Source organism: Benincasa hispida, unplaced genomic scaffold (assembly GCF_027475165.1).
Source record: "Benincasa hispida cultivar pf3 unplaced genomic scaffold, pf3_genome.v1.1 HicScf1617, whole genome shotgun sequence".
In the NCBI taxonomy this organism is placed as follows: Eukaryota; Viridiplantae; Streptophyta; class Magnoliopsida; order Cucurbitales; family Cucurbitaceae; genus Benincasa; species Benincasa hispida.
In genome coordinates this window covers 6332-28172 of record NW_028325984.1, presented here as the reverse complement: position 1 = coordinate 28172, position 21841 = coordinate 6332, and the positions used below count along the sequence as shown (strand labels likewise).

Here is a 21841-nt window from a genome sequence, read left to right as displayed (position 1 = left end):
TAGTGTTGCAACGCTACGTATTTTGACGGAAAAATGAAAAACGTGCGCGCCTCACACACGCTTACAACGCTCTTTTAGTAGCGTCGCGACTCTATCAAATAGATTTAAAACAAATTCCAGCAGTCGATTTGCAGTCTATACAATTGATTTTTTGCGCAATACACTTGAAATCTTCTTGGTTTTTCACTTCCCTTTGATGCACCGATTTGCAGTCTATACAATTGATTTTTTGCGCAATACACTTGAAATCTTCTTGGTTTTTCACTTCCCTTTGATGCATCTTTGTTATTCCATCAATTTTGAAGAGATTCTTCATTGAAGTAAGTAGATTTGAGGCATGAACTTTCAAAGTTAGGGCTTAATCTTGATTTTCTTATTTAGATTGGGTTTAAGTCTTGATTTTCTTGATTTTCTTGGTTTTTGAACTATGAGTTTTCAAAGTTAGGGCTGATTTTCTTAGTTTGAGGCATGAACTTTCTTCCAAAGTTGAGGCTTGAACTTTCAAAGTTAGGGTTTAATCTCTCATGTATATTCTTGAATCTCATAATAAACTCTTGTTTCATATTGAATGAGATTGAATTTTAGAGAACTTGCCATAGTTGGGATTGCCACTTTGGCAAAGTTAGGGCTTTAATTTTAGAGAACCTGTTATTTTTCTTTAATTAAATGCTTGCCAAAGTTAGATATGTCAATGTATCTAATTTGTTGGGGGCTTTATGAACTAAGTAATGCTTTGCCAAACTTGGGTTCAATTTTTAGTTGTTGGAATTAATATATGTTTAGCACATTAGAGCACGTGCACACCTTGGGTTCAATTTTTTGAGGTTTGATTACACCATGGGTTCAATTTTTTTAGATGTGTTTGTCTTTGTTCTTTGATTTACCTTGAGATTCTCTAATTTGTCTTACTTTCTCGAGGTTTGAATGTTGTAGAGCTAGAAATGACAAGTTGTATGTATGGGAACTTGTTTATTTTCCACAACTTGTTTTTTGAAGTTGATCATTGTTTATCATCTTTTCTTACTAGATTTATAATCATGGATAAATCATGGATGCACAAGAGTAGATTATCCAAAGATTATGAATTGGGTGTGGAAAACTTCATAAAATTTGGATTTTCTAATACAAATAGCTCTTATATTCGTTGTCCTTGTTTGAAATGTGGGAATTGTGAAAAGCATAGTAGCAAGGATATTAGAGATCATTTATATGTCAATGGGATTGATGAAAGTTATAAAATTTGGTTTTGGCATGGGGAAAAACTTCCTAACTCATCATTTTGTGGAGAATCTTCTAAGTTTGACACCCATATGTATGAAGAGACTAGTGTGGAAGTTTAAAAAAAATGGTTGAAGTTGCTCACAAGGAATATTCAAGAGATCCAGAATGGATTTGAGAAGTTGCTTAATGATGCTGAAAAACCATTATACGAAGGGTGCAAAAAATACACTAAGTTGTCTACATTAGTCAAATTGTATAATTTAAAAGTTAGATATGGATGGAGTGATACTAGTTTTTAGAACTACTCAAAACCTTAAAGGAAATTTTGCCCACTAGCAATGAGCTCCCAAATTCAATGTATGAAGCAAAGAAAACTTTAGGTGCACTAGGAATAGAATATGAGAAGATTCATGCATGCCCTAATGATTGTTGTTTGTATAGAAAAGAATATGCAGATGCAATTGAATGTCCTGAATGTGGTGAATCAAGGTGGAAAAAGGGGAAGGATACAAAATGTGGGAAAAAACAAATACCTTCAAAAGTGATATGGTACTTTCCACCAATTCCACGATTCAAAAGGCTTTTTAGAAGTATTGATTGTGCTAAAAACTTGACTTGGCACGTTGATGAAAGAATTGTAGATGGTAAGTTACGACATCTAGCAGACTCTCTGGCTTGGAAGTTAGTAGACTCTAAATGGCCAGACTTCGGTTCTGAACCTAGGAATCTTCGTTTAGCATTTCAGCCGATGGAGTAAATCCACATGGTGAAATGAGTTCTAAATATAATTGTTGGCCTGTAGTGATGGTTATTTATAATCTTCCACCATGGTTGTATATGAAAAGAAAGTACATGATGCTATCAATGTTGATTCGGGTCCAAAACAACCAGGGGACGACATTGGCACATACTTAGCACCACTAATTGAAGATTTAAAACTTTTATGGAAAGTGGTGTTGAATGTTATGATGCTTATCGAGAAGAACTATTCAACTTACGGTCAGTTTTGTTGTGGACAATCAACGATTTTCCTACATATGGTAACCTAAGTGGATGTTGTGTGAAAGGGTATAAGGTGTGTCCAATTTGTGGAGACAATACGTCTTCTATAAGATTGAAATATGGGGAAAAATGGCATACCTTGGACATCAAAGATTTCTAGCACGAAATCATTCGTACCGACACAAAAAAAAGTTGTTTAACAGTCAAAAGGAACTTGGTTACAATTTCAAAACCACTATTTGGAGGAGGCTATATATTTAAAAATCAAAGATCTTGAATTTCCTAAAGGAAAGAAGAACAATAAAAAGAACAAACCACGAAAGGAAGTTCAAAGATTTGTTGGAACAGGTTGTCTTCTTTTTTCAGCTGCCATACTGGAAAGATCTTCATATCAGGTGTGAGGTTAACTTTTTGACTTCAGACCCACGAAGAGGAAGAAGACCAGCCCAATTCACTTTGTAGGTGAAATGAAAGGCACACAAAGTGCCACACCTCTCAGCTGGCTGTGCAACACGTGGGAAACTCCATTAACTCGATTCAGTGGGAGAGATGAAGCCGACTCAATCTTTTCGATGGTATTCTTCAAACTTTCTTTTCTTTTCTAAACAAAAAAAAAAAAAAAAAAAATTCTCTCTCGAAAACCCTTGCCTTCACTGTTTCGAATTTGTGATTTGCAGAGATCAATGGAGAAAATCAAGCATGCAATTTGATGAGAAGAAAGAAGAAGAGAAGAGGAACACGAGCATGTACGTGGTTCGGCCTAACACAGAGCCTACGTCCACAGGAAGGGGGGATGTTTATTTCTTGAAGATTATACAGAGATAAGTTTCTTTTACAAGCTTGTTCTTAGAAAATGTAAAGTACATCATAGTATGCAAATGTAACTACTATTTATATTTGTATACATTTATGTTATAAAAACTGTTCAAGAAACTAGCCGTTGGCTTCACTTGAGATTAATTTTCTTTAAATTCCACCTTAATCTCAGCTTTGTAAATCTTCTCCCTTTCGAATTTGACCTCTGATTAACCTTTTTCACGTAGAACAAAGCTGATAAGGTCAAGGCACTTGCTGAGCTTGAGCTTTGAAACCGGCTTGGTAAGCATGTCTGCAGCATTTTCTGAGGTATGGACCTTTAAAACTTCAATTTGCCCTTTTTCAATTCTGTCTCTAACAAAATGGTATTTAATGTCGATATGTTTTGTCCTTGAGTGATATTGTGGGTTTTTGGAAAGATGGATTGCACTTTGGTTATCACAGTAGATCTTAACTATTGTTTGATTGATACCAAAGTCTTCCATCAAAGTAGGTCTTAACTACTGTTTGATTGATACCAAAGTCTTCCATCAAGCCCTTTAACCACAATGTCTCTTTTATTGCTTCTGAGTGAGCCATGTATTTAGCTTCGATAGTGGATAGGGCTGTTATAGATTGTAGGTTAGTTTTCTAGCTTAGTAAATTTGGGCCATATAAGAAAAGATACCCTGTTAAAGACCTTCTTTTATCTTGATCACCAGCAAAATCAAAGTCTACATATCCATAGAGCTCAAGTTCTATTTGTTTAACACTTCTATAGATTAGTTTAGACTGCTTAGACCAAATTAGATACCTAAGGATCCACTTAGTAGCTTCCCAATGTCTTTTCCCTGGGTTTGACATAAAGCTGCTAACAAGACTTGCACAATAGGATAGGTCAGGCCTAGTAGAAATCATGAGGTACATTAGACTTCCTACAGCCTGACTATAGGGCACCAATTGCATATGCTTAAGTGTTCTATGTCAGTTTCTTTAGGTGAATTATCTGAGGACAACATAAAGTGTTCAACAATAGGAATAGTCACTGGTTTAGCATTAGACAAATTAAATCTTCTGATTACTTTCTCACAATAGTTTGCTTAGCTAATGCTTAGGATAAAGGATCCCTTGTCTTTGTTTATTTCAATCCCAAGGATCTTTTTAGACTGACCCATATCTTTCATGTCAAATTCTCTCTTTAGGAGATTTTTGACATGATTTAGATCTTCTTTTGTGGTCCCAGCTAGCAGCATGTCATCCACATAAAGGAGAAGATATACCTTATTCTTATAAGAGGTAGAGTTAATATAGGTGCAGATGTCATAAGTGCTTTTCTGAAAACCAATACTTTCAATGTAGTCCTTGAACCACCTATACCAATATTTAGGAGACTGTTTAAGCCCATAAATGGACTTATTTAGCAGACAATATAGATCCTCTTTGCCCTTTTCAAAAAAACCTTTAGGCTGAACCATGTAAATGACCTCATCTAAATAACCATGTAAGAAAGCTGTTTTAACATCTAGTTGATCGAGTTCAAGATTATACTGAGCAACCAGTGATAGTAGTAGTCTAATAGATGTTTGCTTGACCACTGGTGAGAAAATTTCAGAGTAGTCAATGCCTTCCCTCTGAGTTTAGCCTTTGGCCACTAACCTAGCTTTGAACCTTGGCTTCTCATCCTTAGAGGATCCTTCCTTTAGTTTGTAGATCCACTTAGAAGATATTGCTTTGCACCTTTTAAGAAGTGGTGCTAGAGTCCAAGTGTCATATACACTTAGTGATTGCATTTCTTCACACATAGCTTCAATCCAGTTCCAAGCCTCAGGGCAGCTCACAGCCTCCTCAAAATTGGTGGGTTCCTAGTCATTAGGAGCTATGGTTGCATTTAAAACTAGGTTCATGTAGTTTGTTTCTGTATACCTAGCTGGTGGAACAATCACTCTTTTCTGTCTATCCCTAGTTAGAGAGTACTGACTCAAATCAGGTTGTGCTTCAATGATTTCTTCTTGTTGATCTTCAATAACACCTTATTCTTCTGATTCATTAGGGGAATTATGGTCTATTGACTTGTCCTTTTGGGCCTCCACCTCAATCCTAGTTAAAGGGCTTTTAGGAACCTCTATTGTAGTCTTCTCCTTTTGCATGAATATTTCCCTTTCTCTAAAGGTAACATCCCTACTGTCTACAAACCTTTTCTCAGTTGGGTTCCACATCTTAAAGCCCTTTACACCTTCAGTAAACCCAACAAACATGCATTTCACAACCTTAGACTTTAACTTCCCCTGATTTTGATGTATATAACCAACACATCCAAAAACTCTTAGGTTATCCGAGTTAGGAGGATGTTTTGTCCATTTTTCTTCAGGAGTCATAAAGTTTAGGGATGTATGAGGGCACCTATTTAAGGTGTAAACTGTATAGTTAGTAGCTTCAACCCAATACTTCTCACTGAGCATAGCATCTAAGAGTAAGCACCTAACCCTTTCCATAATGGTTCTATTAAGTCTCTCAGCTACCCCATTTTGTTGGGGAGTATATTTGACTGTCCTATGCCTAGTTATGTCGGATTCCATACAGAAATTATTAAATTCTTCACTATAAGACTCTAACCCATTATCTATCCTTAGATATTTAATTTCCTTAGAGGTTTGCTTCTCAATCATGAGTTTCCATTCTATAAATTTATCAAACACTTGGTCTTTAGATTTAAGAAAGAAAACCCAGCTTTTTCTTGAGAAGTCGTCAATGAAGGAAAGTAGATACCTAGAACCACTTAAGCTAGGAGTTTGAACTAGACCCCAAAGGTTTGAGTGAATGTAATCTAAGATTGACTTAGTTGAATGGTGTGCTTTGGTGAAGCTGTGTCTAGTTGCTTTTCCCAAAACACAATGTTCACATAAAGTTAGCTTGTCTGAGATTCCTTTTGGTAGAATTCCCTATTTAGACAAAACTTCCAGCCCCTTGGCACTTATGTGAGACAGTCTTTTATGCCATACATCAGCTTTTATTAGATCATTAGGTGTGGCAACATATGCCCCTTTTATCATTTCTACACCTCTAACTACAAACAAGTCATTTACCTTTTCCCCAACAAGGACTACCTTAGAATCTTTAAGAACCTCTAGAGTTCCACCCTTGCCCTTGTATTCACACCCCACTGCATCTAGCATACCAAGGGAGATTAGGTTTCTTTTAAGAAATGGGACATGTCTCATATTCCTTAGAAGTTTGATAGTCCAATCTTTTAGTTTCATGGAGACTGACCCAATACCTTCAATTTTACAACCTTGGTTATTCTCCATGTAAACCATCTCTCCATCTATTTCTTTGTATAAATTAAACCAGGGTCTTATAGGTGTCATATGGTAAGTACATCCAGAGTCCAAAACCCAATCATGTTTACCAAGGGGGTTGACATGGGTAACCTTATCAAGAGTTGAGGCTAAGGCATCTGAGTAGATATAGGAGCTTTCTACTACAGAAGCTTCAGGTTACTTACCTTTTGATTCCTTTTCTTTCTTTTGATTTTGCCTTTTAAGTATGAAACAATCTTTGATTAAATGCCCTTTATTTTTGCAATACTTATACTTGACTTTATGCTTAGGTTTGTTTTCATCTGTTTGAGATTGCTTTCTGTCTTTAGTTTGATTTGGTTTAAAATTTCCTTTTACAAACAATTCTTCTCCATTAGATTGTTTCTTCTTGACTACTTGCAACTCTAGTTCCCTAGTTCTTAAGGCAGAAACTATTGCATCAGTGGTTATGCTATCCCTTCCATACTTCAAGGCATTTTTAATCTCCTATAGGATTCAAGTAGGGAATTTAAAAGAACATATGCTTCATTCTCATCTCCTATTTTCTCCCCTAGATTTTTAAATTCAGCAACAATCTTTTTAAACTCATCTAGGTTATCAAAAATAGTTTTTGAAGAATCCATTTTAGAAGTAAAAAACTTCTCCCTAAGATATATTTTATTAGTAAGATCCTTAGTGGCATATAGGTCTTCCAGCTTTATCCAAATCCTATAGGAAGTCTCTTGATCAATAACTTGCCTTAAAACATTATCACTAAGGTTTAGGACTAACGTACCATATGCTGCCAGCTCTCAATCTTCTTTTTCTTGAGCTGCCATAGTATTTGGGAGAGTAGATGGATCCACTAGGGCCTTGTGAGCCTTTTGCTAACTGAGAATTGCTCTTATTTTTGCCTTCCAGAGGCCAAAGTCCCCTTTACCATCGAATTTCTCAACTTCATACCTTGCTACTGCCATCTTGAATGAATCTTGTAATCTTGATGCTACAAGAATTGAAGTCTTGAATGTCTTTTGCTCTGATATCAGATTGTTGGGTTAACTTTTTGACTTCAGGCCCACGAGGAGGAAGAAGACCAGCCCAATTCAACTTTGTAGGTGAAATGAAAGGCACATAAAGTGCCACACCTCTCAGCTGGCTGTGCAACATGTGGGAAACTCCACTAACTCGACCCAATATTTTCGATGGTATTCTTCAAACTTTCTTTTCTTTTCTAAACAAAAAAAAAAAAAATCTCTCTCGAAAACCCTTGCCTTCATTGTTTCAAATTTGTGATTTGCAGAGATCAAAGGAGAAAATCAAGCATGCAATTTGATGAGAAGAAAGAAGAAGAGAAGAGGAACACGAGCATGTACGTGGTTCGGCCTAACACAGGGCCTACATCCACGGGAAGGGGTGATGTTTATTTCTTGAAGATTATACAGAGATAATTTTCTTTTACAAGCTTGTTCTTAGAAAATGTAAAGTACATCATAGTATGTAAATGTAACTACTATTTATATTTGTATACATTTCTATTATAAAAATTGTGAAAGAAACTAGCTGTTGGCTTCACTTGAGATTAATTTTCTTCATCAGACATTGTTTAGATGTGATGCACATTGAAAAAAAAATGTTTGCATGAATATCATAGGTACGCTTCTTGATATTCTAGGGAAAAGTAAGGATGGATTGAATGCTAGACATGATTTATTTCATTTAAAAATTCGACCAAAGCTTGCACCTGTTATCGGTGACAAAAAAAATCTTCATTCCTCCCACGTGTTATACTCTTACAAAGGAAGAAAAATGTTGTGTTTTAATGACGTTGTTAGGAATAAAGGTTCCTGAAGGTTACTCTTCGAATGTTAAAAACCTTGTGTCAATGACAGATTGAAAGCTTAATAGTTTAAAATCTTACAATTGTCATATTTTCTTACAACAATTATTTCATATTGTGATAAGATTAGTGCTACCAAAACATTTTCGGTATGCCATAACTCGATCTTCACATTTTTCAATTTGAAATGCAACAAGGTCCTAGATGTGCAACAATTAGAAAAGTTGGAAGAAGATATTGTGCTTATATTATGTTTATTGGAGAAGTATTTTCTTCCTTCATTTTTTTTCACAATTATGGTGCATCTCACAGTACACATAATTAGGGAAGTCAAATTTTGTGGGTCTATATATCTACAATGGGTGTATCCCTTTGAAAGCTTCATGAAAGTCATTAAAAACTCCATGAGAAATAGATAACGTCCAGAAGGTTGTATTGTTGAAAGTTTTATAGTATAAGAAGCTATTGAATTTTATTCTGATTTCCTATCTGGAGTAGATCCTATTGGGGTTGGCACTCGTAATTCACAAGACTATTTAAACAATTCAAATATTGGTAGACCATTGTCCAAAGGAGTTTCTTTCAAACCTGAACAAGAACTTTTATATCAAGCTCATCAGTATGTTTTGGAAAATGCAACTGATGTGCAACCATATTCAGAGTAAGTTTTTCAATGATTTTGGTTTTATTTTTTCATTTAGTTTTATGATATAAATCTAACTATACAATGTTTCAATGTTCACTTCAAAGAAAACATATGATGACTTTGCAATTGCAACATCGAAATAAGTCCAAAAATAAAAAATGGATTCAAGAGGAACATAATTGGACTTTTATATCTTGGCTACGAGAAGAGGTAAAATGTTCAACCTATTATTTTACATACACATTTTAATTCTTGAGTTAGAATAGAAATTCTCATGGTAGGTTGCAAATGAGCTTGAAATGGGAAATATTGAAGTTTTAGATAACTTGAGGTGGATTGCTCATAGTCCTCATGCTTTTGTGATTGCGTATGGCAGTTACGTAATTAATGGATGTCGCTATCACACAAAATTTTGTGATAAGGATCAAAGTGTACAAAATAGTGGAGTTAGTTTAGTTACAAAAACGATGCAAGTGTCTAGTTCAAAAGATAAAAATCCCATCATTGGAGATATATCTTTTTATGGAGTGATACAAGAGATATGGGAACTAAATTATCATACGTTTAATGTTTCTATGTTTAGATGTGATTGGGTTGAGAACAATAGTGGTATCAAAATCGATGAGCTCGGTTTTGTTTTATTTGATTTAAATAGAATAGGTTAGAAGTCTGATTCTTTTATACTAGCAACCCAAGCAAGACAAGTATTTTATGTTGAGAACCCAAGTGATGTTAGATGGTCAATTGTGCTTATCCCACCACAAAGGGACTTTGAAGATAGATATAATGATGACGAACTTGGAGATACAATATTACACTATCAAGAAATATCCAATGATATGTCGAATGTTGATGTAAATAATGACTTGGATGAGAACATGTCAACATGTATACGATCGAATTGTGAAGGCACATGGATACCTACATAACATTCTATGGGTAGGTTCTATATTGTGTAATATTATAATTATCTTTTTAATTTATAATTTTTATCAATCACATTTGATTTTTTGTTTGCTTAATATGTATACAATTCTAATTGTTTCTTAATTTTGATTGCAGTTTTTAATTTATACACCACATGGAGCATAGTACAGTGGGTGACGAAGATTTAGAGCTTGGTGACAAAGAAATAGTAGTTGTTAGGTCAAATGAAACTACCAATCAAAAGAAGATAGAATGGGGAGCTACTATTATATTTGATGTAACACGTATTAGGAATGTAGGAGAAAAGAAATTTGTAGAATACAATGAATGGTGTGCCCATTGGTGAAAATGGAGCTAAGTTAAAGTCCTTCATTGGGTCCTCTACGCATTATCATATACCTATTATATATACATCTTGGAAACGTATGCCTACTGAGTTGAAAGATAAGATATATGGTACAGTTGAGGTATATATATATTCAACATTTTTATCTTGATAATATTGTAGATGTATATGTAATGTTTTCACTAACTTTTCGATGTTTAGGCCGCCTTTGTAATTGATACAAGTTCTAGGAAGAACATTATGAAAACTGCATGCATAGCTTTTCGTCAGTTTAAGAATTGGTTAACAACAAAATACATTATGTCATTTAAAGATGAACCTTAACTTTTAATAATTCTACCAGAAAAGTATTCATTTATTGATCAAAGTCATTGGGAAGAGTTTGTAAGATCGAGATTGTGTGTAAAGTTTCAGGTATGAATAATTTTCATTTTATTTTTAAATATTTGTTATGTCATTCCTACTAATAATCATTACGTTTGTATAGGGAAAAATACGCTTGCAACAAAAACATCAATCTAAGAATAAGTACAATCATCGAATTTCAAGGAAAGGTTATGTTAACCTTGTTGAGGAGATGGTAAGAATTTAGTATATATTCTCACAATTCCTAAATTTATCACAATATTTATTTTTTTTTTCATTTGGATGTAGAAGAAAGTATCTTCAAATGAAAGTGATTTCGATTGAGCTAACCTGTTGGAGAAGGCTCGAGTCAATAAGAAAGGAGCATATGACAATAAAGATGTTCAAGAAGTCGTCAATCGAATAGTAAGACAAATATTAAATTTACATGAAGTATGTGACATATAACTTAATTATATTAAATTTCATTTCTTTTTAGGATGAAATATCAAAATAATACAGATCCATTATGCCACAAACATCACTCTCCCAATGATGTCTTAACACAATCTTTAGGTACTCAAGAAAGGCACAGGCGTGTGCATGGGGTTGGTGGTTTTGTTACTCCAACGGCTTACTTTCATGCAATGAAACGAAAATCAAAACATGGGAAGGATGAAAACAAGGAAATTGTAAGTGAGAATGAAACACTTCGTCAGCGTGTTAGAGCATTAGAAGCTCGTCTTCAAATGTCATCTTTTACAACATTTTTTGGACGTGGAAGTTGCTCTAGGCAATTTTTAGCAGATGAGATCGAATTTCAAGATAAACAAAAGGACAAGATGAAAACTGCATATGAAAAGAAACAGAAAGAGATGATTAAGGTGGAGGAGATTAAGTCTCCAGAAAAACAAGAGACAAGATAAAGGTGAATGTAAATTGCAATGCAAAAGATTTAAAATATTTAAGGTAAGTGATACTAATAAAATCAATTAAGTTCATCAAATGTCTAATTTTTCTGCTTTATATACTTTTGTTGCTATGATTTTGCTGCATTAGGAGAAATCTTCAGTGAAAATGACTAAGAAAAAAGAAGTTAGTGACTTAACATCGGTTCTTCCAGTATCTTTGAAATCCATTCTTAGATATGCTGAGAAGGTGATGGCCAAAGAGTCTAGTATTTCTTTATAACTTCCAATTGGACTTTTTGGCATCAATCGAAAGAGTTGTGTCCTACGAGAGGATATAATTAACTTTTGTAACATAGATGAAGTAAAAACAATGACTTTGGTGGCTTATATGGCGTAAATAATGTTATTACTTTTGTAGACTTTAGTTTTGACATTTCTTTCCAATGAAAATTTGATGATACACTCAATGGGTTACTTGTTCTTAAAAATGAGTAATTTTCACAATTTTGAGTTTTTTATTCAAAAAAAAAAAAAAATTGACGAGAACTATGTAAAATGAACCTAGGTTGAAAATTTTTCTATTTTAAATCCCTTAAAGTCTTAGAAACGGATTATCCATCTCGGATTTTTGTTGTCACCTCGAAAGCTCCTTATTAGCTTGGGAGCAATTTTTAGTGTCTGAGAGTAAAACTAGTTAGTGAAAAAATAGAAGCCTTGCGTGTGAGAAAAAAAAAAAAGAAGAGAGAATTATATTAGTTGCTTTTCTCTTCTAAAAAAAAAAGAAACAAAATGCATATAAAAATGAGGCATAAACAGTGTGCCTACAAAAAAAAAAAAAGAAAAAAGAAAAAAAGTGTGTGTGTGTTCAAGGATAGAGGTGAAAAGAGCTACCTCCGTCGTGTCTATTTAGGGCCCGCGAGAAAAGAGTGATAAGTTCCCGACAATTGAGTATGAAAGCTAAGCCCTCTAGGTAAAACCGATGCTCTATGTTTTGTGTGCGTAGATGTTGGGCACTCCTAGATAGTGTTGCTCTTTGATATGCAATAACAGTATGCCTCGAGCTGATGACCGAGCTAGAGTAGAGGGAAGATGAAATGGGAGTAGGATAAAATTTTTTCGGGTACTTTTCGATTTACGAAAAAGTTTCATGTCTTAGTGTTTCATTCATACATGGCTTTGATTGAAAAATGACCTTTTATAACAAGTCTCAATTGAGTGATTGTTTGATTTTGATATGTGATGTGACCCTTAAGACTGTAAAGATTAAAGAAAGGATTCGATGAATGGAGTGAACGATTTTCTTATCAATTTCCATGACTGAGTGTTACAATATTGCTCGGGATGATCAAGTCTTAAGTTGGGGGTGTTTGATAGCTCTCAAAAAGTGTTATTATTCCTAGATTAATTCAGACTCATTATCAAATTTTACGTGTTTATTTCCCTATTTTGTAGGTACCAAACAATCAAGAGGTAGAATTAATCATTTGGTGAAGAACAGAGTTAATTTGAAGAAATTTGGAGTTGATTTGAACATCTGGACTTTAAAGGAGTTGAAATTACCAGAATACCATCAGTTCCACCGAGTATGATCAGCCATCGAGCGTCATCAATTACCATCGAGTAAAAGGCTATCGAGTAATCAAGTAAAATGCTATTGAGCATTGAGCATCGAGTATCGAGTCATCGAGCATCGAGTAGCGAGTTTCTGACAGAATACTCAGCGTTGCAATGCTGCCCCAAGCGTCACGATGCTCTAAATGGTCAACCTCGCCACCGTTGCAATGCAGCCTAACGCTTCACTCCAACACCTGAGGACAGAACACTCAGCATTGCAATGCTTCTTCAGAGCGTTGCGACACTACGACGATTGACGGAATTTGGTGCAATGCGTAATGCAACCCAGCGATAGAGGCACCGTTGCAACGCCTTCTTGACGCTTTCCAATGTGTGCTGCAACATTACAACGCTATTTCCAAGCATTGCGATGCTGCACGAAACCTATAAATAAGATGCTCGTAGTCAGCCTTCAAGAAATCTCATTCATACTACAATATACCTCCGAATAGAGTAAAATTTGAGAGATTAGTTCGGTTTTGGGAGCGATTGAAGTCAAATTGCTGAGTAATTGTCACCATAGTCAGCATCGATTCTCTCTCAGTCATTGTAATTCCAATATGCATTTTAGAGGCTAGGTAATTTTCTTGGGATAGTTTGTATGTCTTGATTCTTGAAGTTTACTAGTTTAATTAATTCAATTATTGTGAACCCTTTGGGTGGATTTATTTTTTATTAATAGAGTTTTAATGAATTTTTCTGACAATTAATTTATTGAAATTCTTGTATGAAAAGTCATTCTAGCCTATGCATTATTGATTGATTAATTGCACGTATTAGGATCACATGTTTAAGGTTAGACTTTTTCTAGCCAAACTCATGTATGCCCTTGTATAATCCTTCCTAAATAAATCGTGCTATAAGATATGATTTTTTGGTTTGTAGTATGTCTCAACAATTGAACTATTTCTTAATGCTTTTCAGTTTCAACTTGTATGTTGCTAAGAAGGAAAAGTTTTAAACTGAATTAGTGCTGGTTTGGATTTTTATCAGAATTGGCTAATTGGGCTATTAGAACTGAATTAGTATACGAATAAGGTTGGCTGCGTTATTTTGGTAACACCATTGGATACGATCCACTCTGTAGTTGTTACAATTTGTTGTAAGGTGCTACAAACGAAGTGATCTTGATTCGTTCATGTATTAACATGAGGAGTAGGGGTTTCCTATGCAATGATCTTGTATAAGATCAGACCAAGAAATAAGTCATTCTTTTTTTATAACGTTGTTTACTGTTTAAGATTGACTATTTTGTTTAGATGACCTAGGCAACTTGATCTTAATCTTGAGCTAATTATGAACTCCTATTTATTCAGGATTATCCTTAGATTTGCATAAGTGAGGGTTGGCTCCACAACACCAGCTCAATAAGCCTCCCATTTCAATGGTAAGATCGGGTAGATAGCTGGGGAACATAGGGTGCAATAAGGAATTCACGCCTACCCGATTTAGGGATAGGAGAAATGTTGTTCTCTTAAATACTGAATCCAGGTTTTGAACAAGGGGCACCACCCTCTCATTGACCTGAGAGGGATCCGATGTAGTGATTGGATCACAAACCAATTATTCATTAGAAGATCAGTGGAACTTAAGGAGCAATATGTAATATCGGGGGTAAAATAGCATATTGACCCAGTCGATATTACGAATAACCTATGAAGGGTTGACCTATTGATTTTGGTTAAATCAAGTGGACACAAATAGAGTGCAACTATCGAGCTATAGTGGTGTGACTTGATAGTTAACGAATACAATTAATTTGGTCTAAAGAGTTACCAATTAATCTTAAATCATTAGAGCTCATGATCTGTAGGTCCATAAGGTCCTTCTAATAGCTCGTAAAACATGAACACCTTGAATTAATAAATTGAGTGAATTTGGAATGATATCAATTTGAAATGTTCAAATTAAAATTAGGGTTTGAATTTAAATAGTTCAAATTCAAATTAGGGTTTGTACAATTATATTCGATATAATTAATCAATGTTTAATTTATCAAAATTAAACTAAATTAGAGAGTTTATAATATTTAAATATTGATTTAAATATTAATTACATGAATAAAATTCATGTTTTAAAATAGGCGTGTGATTAATTTAATATTTTGTATTAAATTATTATTTAATTAGTTAAATTTGTTTAATTAATTAAAATCCAAAATTGATTTTCATTTTGATTTCAAATTCAGAATTTGAAATGATTATTTAATTTTAGTTAATTGAGAATTAATTAAAATTAATTAAAGAATAAAATGGAAATTATTTGAAAGTGGGAATTTCACACTTCTTGGTTGAAGTATAGGTATTCATCCATGAATTACACACATTTTCCACTTCAGCAAATTGAAGTGTTAAGATTGCTGAACTTGAGTACCTTCATGTGAGTAATGAATAAATACTCTCAGATTCTGAAGGAGATGGTAACTAGCAGATGAAAAATGAGTTTTGGACGGTTGTTCATCTTCTACAGAAACTCACTCAATTCTCTTCACAAATTCACTCCAATTTAGAGTTCCTCCAGTCAAATTTAAGGCTGGGAATAGTAGAGAAGATCTCTTGGTAGTTCACTGTTGAATTGGAGCTGGAATCACGTGAAGAGCAACTTGGAGTTCGGAGAATTCATCAAAGGTATGTTGTTAAGAAACACTCTTCTTAAATTCCTGTATAAATGCTTTTAGAACTCAAATTAAATGTAATTAGAGTGTTTACTGATTCTGTTTGCTTCCATTGCATGTTATCTTATCCTAACAGTTTATTATTTTGTGTATTGTATTTTGTTTTTATACTTTGTATTTGTACACCCCACTAGCTTTAGGACAAGTGGGAGATTGTTAGGATTGATGCTTTAAATCTCGTGGGTTTCGTAGTTTATAAATTATTTGTATATGAATTATTTATTTAATAAAATAAAGTGTTATAAGCATAAAGTCACTTAGGTATAAACATCTAACACATGTTTTGAAAACTTGCTAATTAAAACATGTTTCTTACTTAACAACTAGCATGCATTCATATCATAAGAAAAATGTGTTGCTTGGAAATTTCTTGTAAAATAACTAGCATGAGAATAAGCTTTCATTAAAACATGGATTTCTAAAAAACATTTAGAAAACAATCATAGTCATTCACGGCTTTGACAATTCCTTTAAGGTTGGTAAGCTTCTCCTATTGGTGTCAACCCTGTGGACATAACAACATGCTTTAGTTACTAATAATAGTCTCCCTTTTGAGACAACTTGCATATTTAAGCTCACATTTTCCTTAACACATTAGTCTTACCTCTCAACGCCTACCTTACTATGCATTGAACACTTAGAAATTTCCTTAGGTGTTAAACCTTGGCTATGTGATAGGCACACACACCATCAACACACACCATGCGCCAATCGCATGTCCTAGGCGCCCCTTCAGCAACACTTCAATGCACACACTACCTTCCATGTGTCCAAGCCTTCAACATATGCCTACACAATCCATCGCACAACTCCCCGCACAGCTCATCGCATGTCCTAACCTCTTGTACGTGTGCTAGCCCTTGAGCTGCCTGCTTGTTTAAAAATTCGAGATTCAACTTATAATTCAAATAATTTATTTTTCAGGCCTTTTCTCAGAAATAACCTTATGCTCAATGTAATATCAATCACACGTCATAGAAATATAACAAGTATGGCTGGCCGTCGAAAGGTGTGTGATGAATAGATGTTGCAAGCCAAGATTATCCTTAAAATTTACATTTAGGGATGTGACATTGACTTCCCCCAAACCCTACATTCTCCATATATTTTACACACATTAAAACTGCTGTCTATCTTAATTTTATCAGAACGAAACTCGAAGTATTCCTTACTTATTTAGATACTTTCATCGCATAGATTTATTTAAACGCACGATTTTTTTACTCTCCTATAATTATCTTCGTTCTTGTCGCATTCACATCTTTCCAAACATTCATAGTACAAATCCCTGAGTTTGACCTTGGCTCACACCGAGAAACTTGTAGTTTGTTTATACTTGGAAAACTATAAGAAAGCTTGTGACAAATGCATGATTAACTACAACTAGGCGCATAATAAGTTCAACGCCTGGACATTCTAGTGTAGTTCACGATAGATGCATGCATAAAGTGCAACAGATAGATTGAATTTTGAGACTGCTTGTCCAAGTTGTTCCTTGGAGATAATCTTTCATTGATAATTTCTACAATGGAGTTTAGCAATCTCAATGCTTCATTTGTAGCTTTGTCAATCTAGTAGCTTCCTCTAAAAAGGTCAAATCCTCTTTTACTTGCCTCTTTTTCACTCTAAGAGAGGCTTCTTTCCTTTAACTCTCTCTTGATTGTTCATTCAAGCCTTCTTCATCATCATCCAAGTTTATTGTCCTTTTATATGTCTATCTTTCTTCAATTACATCCAGTGGTTCAAACTTAAAACATTCATAGTAGTTTGAATGTATTTCAAAATTAGTTGGATTTAAAGGGACAACAGTAAACTGTACAACATGAATACAATTTATAATCATATGGTAATTTATAGTTGATAAACATATAATCAGATGGTATACTTACATCACTTGATTTGAAGATGTACTCTCGGAGGTAGTTCCAATCAGGTTTTTTTTTTTTTTTTGTTGGTTTTCATCTTAACGTCTTTATGTAATTTTTATAAGTTTGTGTTACAATCCCAACACTTTGTTTAGAAAGTTTTGGGATGATTTCATATGCCCAATGTTGGGAATGTCCTAGAACTCGCAGTTCGTAAATTTCGTATTAAACATTCTATTTATCAATAAAATATTATTGAGTATTCTATTCAATAGAGTTGATATTGCATTCTATTATGAAAATCCAATAAACAAATACATGGCTATAGTATGAATACTTTAACTTTATGTAGTGACATAAATAGGATCAAGTTATAGTATATATCCTAAATGGTCTTTAAGTATATGGGTGAAATTGGGTATCTCATCCTGGTAACACTATTGGATGTAGCCCATTTTGTATGCTGATACAAATGATTTGATCCATAGATCATTCATATAGAGACATGTGAGTGAAGTCATCCTATGCAATGAGTTTGCATAAGACTCAACCTAAAAATAATCACTTTTCTTTATAACGACCGTTTACTGTTAAAACTGCCTATTTCAATACTAAAATAATCTAGGATAACTCGATCTTAATCCTGAGCTAACTATGAACTCCTATTTATTCAGGAATATCCTTTGATCTACATAGGTGAGAGTAGTCCAACAACACTGCTCAATAAGCCTCCCATTTTGGGGATAAGACCGGATAGATAACTGGGGACATAGCCTTGCAAGATGGAATTCACTCCTACCCGTCTTAGGGTTAGCAGATAGGTTGTTCTCTTAAGTGCTAATTCCTAGTCTTGAACGAATGGGCCCCACCCTCTCTTGGTAGAGAGGGACATGATTCATAAGTAGTATTGTGAATCAGTTGTTCAATAGAGGGTCAGTGGGAACTTAAGGAACAAGATGTATTTACAAGGGTAAAACGGTAATTTTGACCCAGCTTTAAATACGAACGACCTGTAAAGGATTGACTTACCAATTATGGTTAAAATGAAAAAAAATATATCTACAGTGAGGAGAGTGCAACTATCGAGCTATAGTGATATCCCTTGATAGTTAATGAATAATGATTAATTCGGTTTTAAAGAGTTTAACCAATTAATTACAAATCGTTGGAGCTCATGATCTGTAGGTCTATTAGGCCCCTCTACTAGCTCATAAATTGGATTAATAAATTGAGTATTAATGGATGAAATTAAGGTTATGAATTCGAAACATTCAAATTCAATTTAGGGTTTCAATTAATTATATACGATACAATTGAAATGTTTAATTTTATCGAAAACTAAATGAAATTGGAGAATCAATTAATATTTAAATTATGATTTAAATATTAATAATATGAAATTGAATCATATTGGTGGAATTGGTGTTTTATTAATTTAATATTAAGATATTAAATTAATAATAATTTAATTTAATTCAAAAAGTTTAATAAAAAATTTGAATTTAGTTTTATTTAAATTAATTATTTTGAATTAGTTTTATAAAACTAAATTATTTAAATAAAATTGTTTTATTTAAATTAGGAAATAAATTTTACAAAAGTGATTAATTGAGTTAGTGGACTTTTCCAATTTTTGGATTTTTCCAATTTTTGGAAAAATCCACTAAACTCATTTGGGTGTTTTATCACCCAATTCCACTCACCTCTTCAATTAAAACCCCAAGTAGAAATTGTCCTACATGCAGGCATTCTCCATGCATGAAATTGGTCTATAAATTGAACTTTCGTGCTAAGATTTGAGAGATATCTCTGAGTTTTCTAAACTGATATGTTGCTGGTTTGAAAACCCTCAAAACCCACCAAAATTCATCCAAAATTCAGCTCAAATTGAGTGTTTCCACCATATATTTCTTCTTGGGTTTAGTAGAGAATATCTTGATGGTGGTCTACTTGAAGATTCAAGTTTAAATTCGTGGATATCTAGCTAAATTCGTGGAGAGTTCTTCAAAGGTAATGTATAATACAAACCCTCATATGAACTTCACTTGTGTAGCATGTTTAAAACTCAAATTAAGTGTAACTACAGTGCTTATTGATTCTGATTCTTCCATTGCATGTTATATTACTCCTTCACCCAATACATCATAACTTACAGGAAGCCTTGTAATGTAAAGTTTAAGCTTTTACATCATGCAACCTTTGAAAGAATTCCACAGTCAAATTGAAAACTAGCCTACCCCAAGGAAAGTTATGAAGAAAATCGAATTCTCACGGAAGCGTGAGATTGCCTTGCATTTTGTTTTTTTATTTAATATAAAAAAATTACAGCAATTCACACAAGAACAATGAAGGATAAACATCATTTTCAGCATGCTATAGAAGATGGAAAAAAGGGAAAATGGAGCTCACCTTTGTTGAATCTCGATCTTCTCGTAAAATCCTCTTGCTTGTCTCACGAACACCTCCTCAACGATCTTAGACACTAATAACGGGCAGAAATGCACGCTATCATAGTGCTAAGTTCTTAAATAATGATGGCTTGTGTTGATAAAATATGATTAAATTGCGTCCAAAAAGCATTAAATTCATAACATTGCGGTCGCATACGTTCATCGCATAGAAACAGTTGATTTTTGTATTTTTATGCAGAATATGCGTTGACTTAAGGCGGAAAGAGCGATCACAAGAAATCAATGGTCGAGTGCAGCATTAGCGTAAGGCTTTGCGGTGATTTTTGTTCGTAAACATCTACTCAAAAAGGATTGTCGCATAGAGCCGGCATAATTTGGTGGGCGCATCTGGGTGAAAGGCATAATTAATCACGATGGGACAGAAAGCTGATGACAGTCGAATCCGAATTAAGTTGACAGCCGCTAACGATAACAAGTACATTTAGCTTTTTGGTGACAAATATTTGGCGCATCAGTCAGGGGATTAAAGCCATCCCATAAGTGCAATCATAAGAGAGAAGCCGCCTTTCACCCTGAAGATCTATACATACCGCAGGCATCCTTCATAAAAGGAGTTCGGAGAGTTAGAGAATTTTTCCTTAGATAGTTTAGCCTTGTTCTTAGATTTTCTTTTGTTTTATGGGGGAAGCGAGAGAAGGAGGCTGTGCCGACAGATCGTTCTAGTAAGCTTGGGAGAGCGCCAGAAGCTTCAAAATCAGAGAGAGGGCTAGCTCTTGCGGAAGCAGGAATGTCTTTTGAACCGAATAGAGATTGCTAGTGTAAAAGCCTCGGTCAGCAAGGGATTGCTACCAGGCTCTCTACCTTTACCTTCCATTATTATTTTGTATTCAAACTCATTTATAGAAATGGAATTTACTTCTCTATATCTGTTCACTCTCTGTTATTTACGCATGAGTAGCTAAATCTGTTGAATGGGTTGAGAAGCATTTAGCTAGCCCAACTGGGGATCTTCATTCTATGCGATTATCTTGTATTATGTATACTTCATTCGTCCATTAGAGATACTCGGGAGGGTAGTCTAAGGACAGGATCTAGGCTTGAAAAAGTCAGGTTAGAATCTAGGCTTGGGAGAGTCAGATTAGAACGCATAATCAAGAGATAGGAGCTTAGGAATAAGCACTGTTTGCTATTAACACATCGCATGCATCCTAAAGATAGGATATGATTGTGTGCGGTTACTTTGCCTTTGTGCATCTTGCATCATCGCATAGGAAAAAAGTAGAGACTTAAGAATAAGCTCTATGGACATTTTTGCATTCAACACATGCGTCCTAGACTTAGGAGCACTACATTCGCATTGGAAAATGGCTTGCTGTGCATGGGTGTAGCATGATCGCATAGTCTGATGCATTCCTAAGTAACGCTAGCTAAAGACCTTCTCAACCCGTTCATCTGCATACTCAGTGCATCTATCACACAATCAAACTTTCCTCAAATTCGTCGCATTTGTTTATTTTTTATTATCGCAATCAACAAAACCAAAAAACTATTTGAGTTACCGGTTACCACAAAGTCTTTTGAGAAATTACCACCGCATATTGTTTTTCAAGTCCCTGAGTTCGACCCTAGACTTACCAGTGGGGTTTACACCTGGATTCCACTGAGAAAACTTGATTGCTCAATGCAATTCCATCTCTGCATTTCCTCCATAATTTCACATCATAAAATAACGCATCAGACACCACCATAAGAACAACCTTGTTATTCTATAGGACTCCAAGGGTTAAATGAGTGGTCTCTAACACTTGGAAGAGGAAGAGGTAGAGAGAATTTGTTGAGAAAGTAGAGAGGAATTTGGTGGAGGCTAGGTATTTCTTTTGCACAATGAAATCCTTAACCTAGATGGGCTATAAGGATATATTTATATAGAGAAGGGTTAACCCTTCTCCAA

General features: G+C 34.4%; 1 protein-coding gene and 2 pseudogenes across 1 annotated transcript; all 3 read left to right on the top strand.

The window, feature by feature from the left end:
• Nucleotides 1-1037: 1037 nt before the first annotated feature.
• On the top strand, nt 1038-3048 carry LOC150030832 (uncharacterized; annotated as a pseudogene).
• A 5399-nt stretch (nt 3049-8447) lies between these two features.
• On the top strand, nt 8448-9726 carry LOC150030831 (uncharacterized; annotated as a pseudogene).
• Nucleotides 9727-9878: 152 nt separating this feature from the next.
• LOC150030830 (uncharacterized) lies at nt 9879-11341 on the top strand. Its single transcript, XM_090309397.1, is given in 6 exon segments — nt 9879-10051; nt 10053-10191; nt 10272-10484; nt 10558-10650; nt 10725-10746; nt 10992-11341. Coding segments are annotated over 6 exon segments (990 nt in total).
• The last annotated feature ends 10500 nt before the right edge of the window (nt 11342-21841 follow it).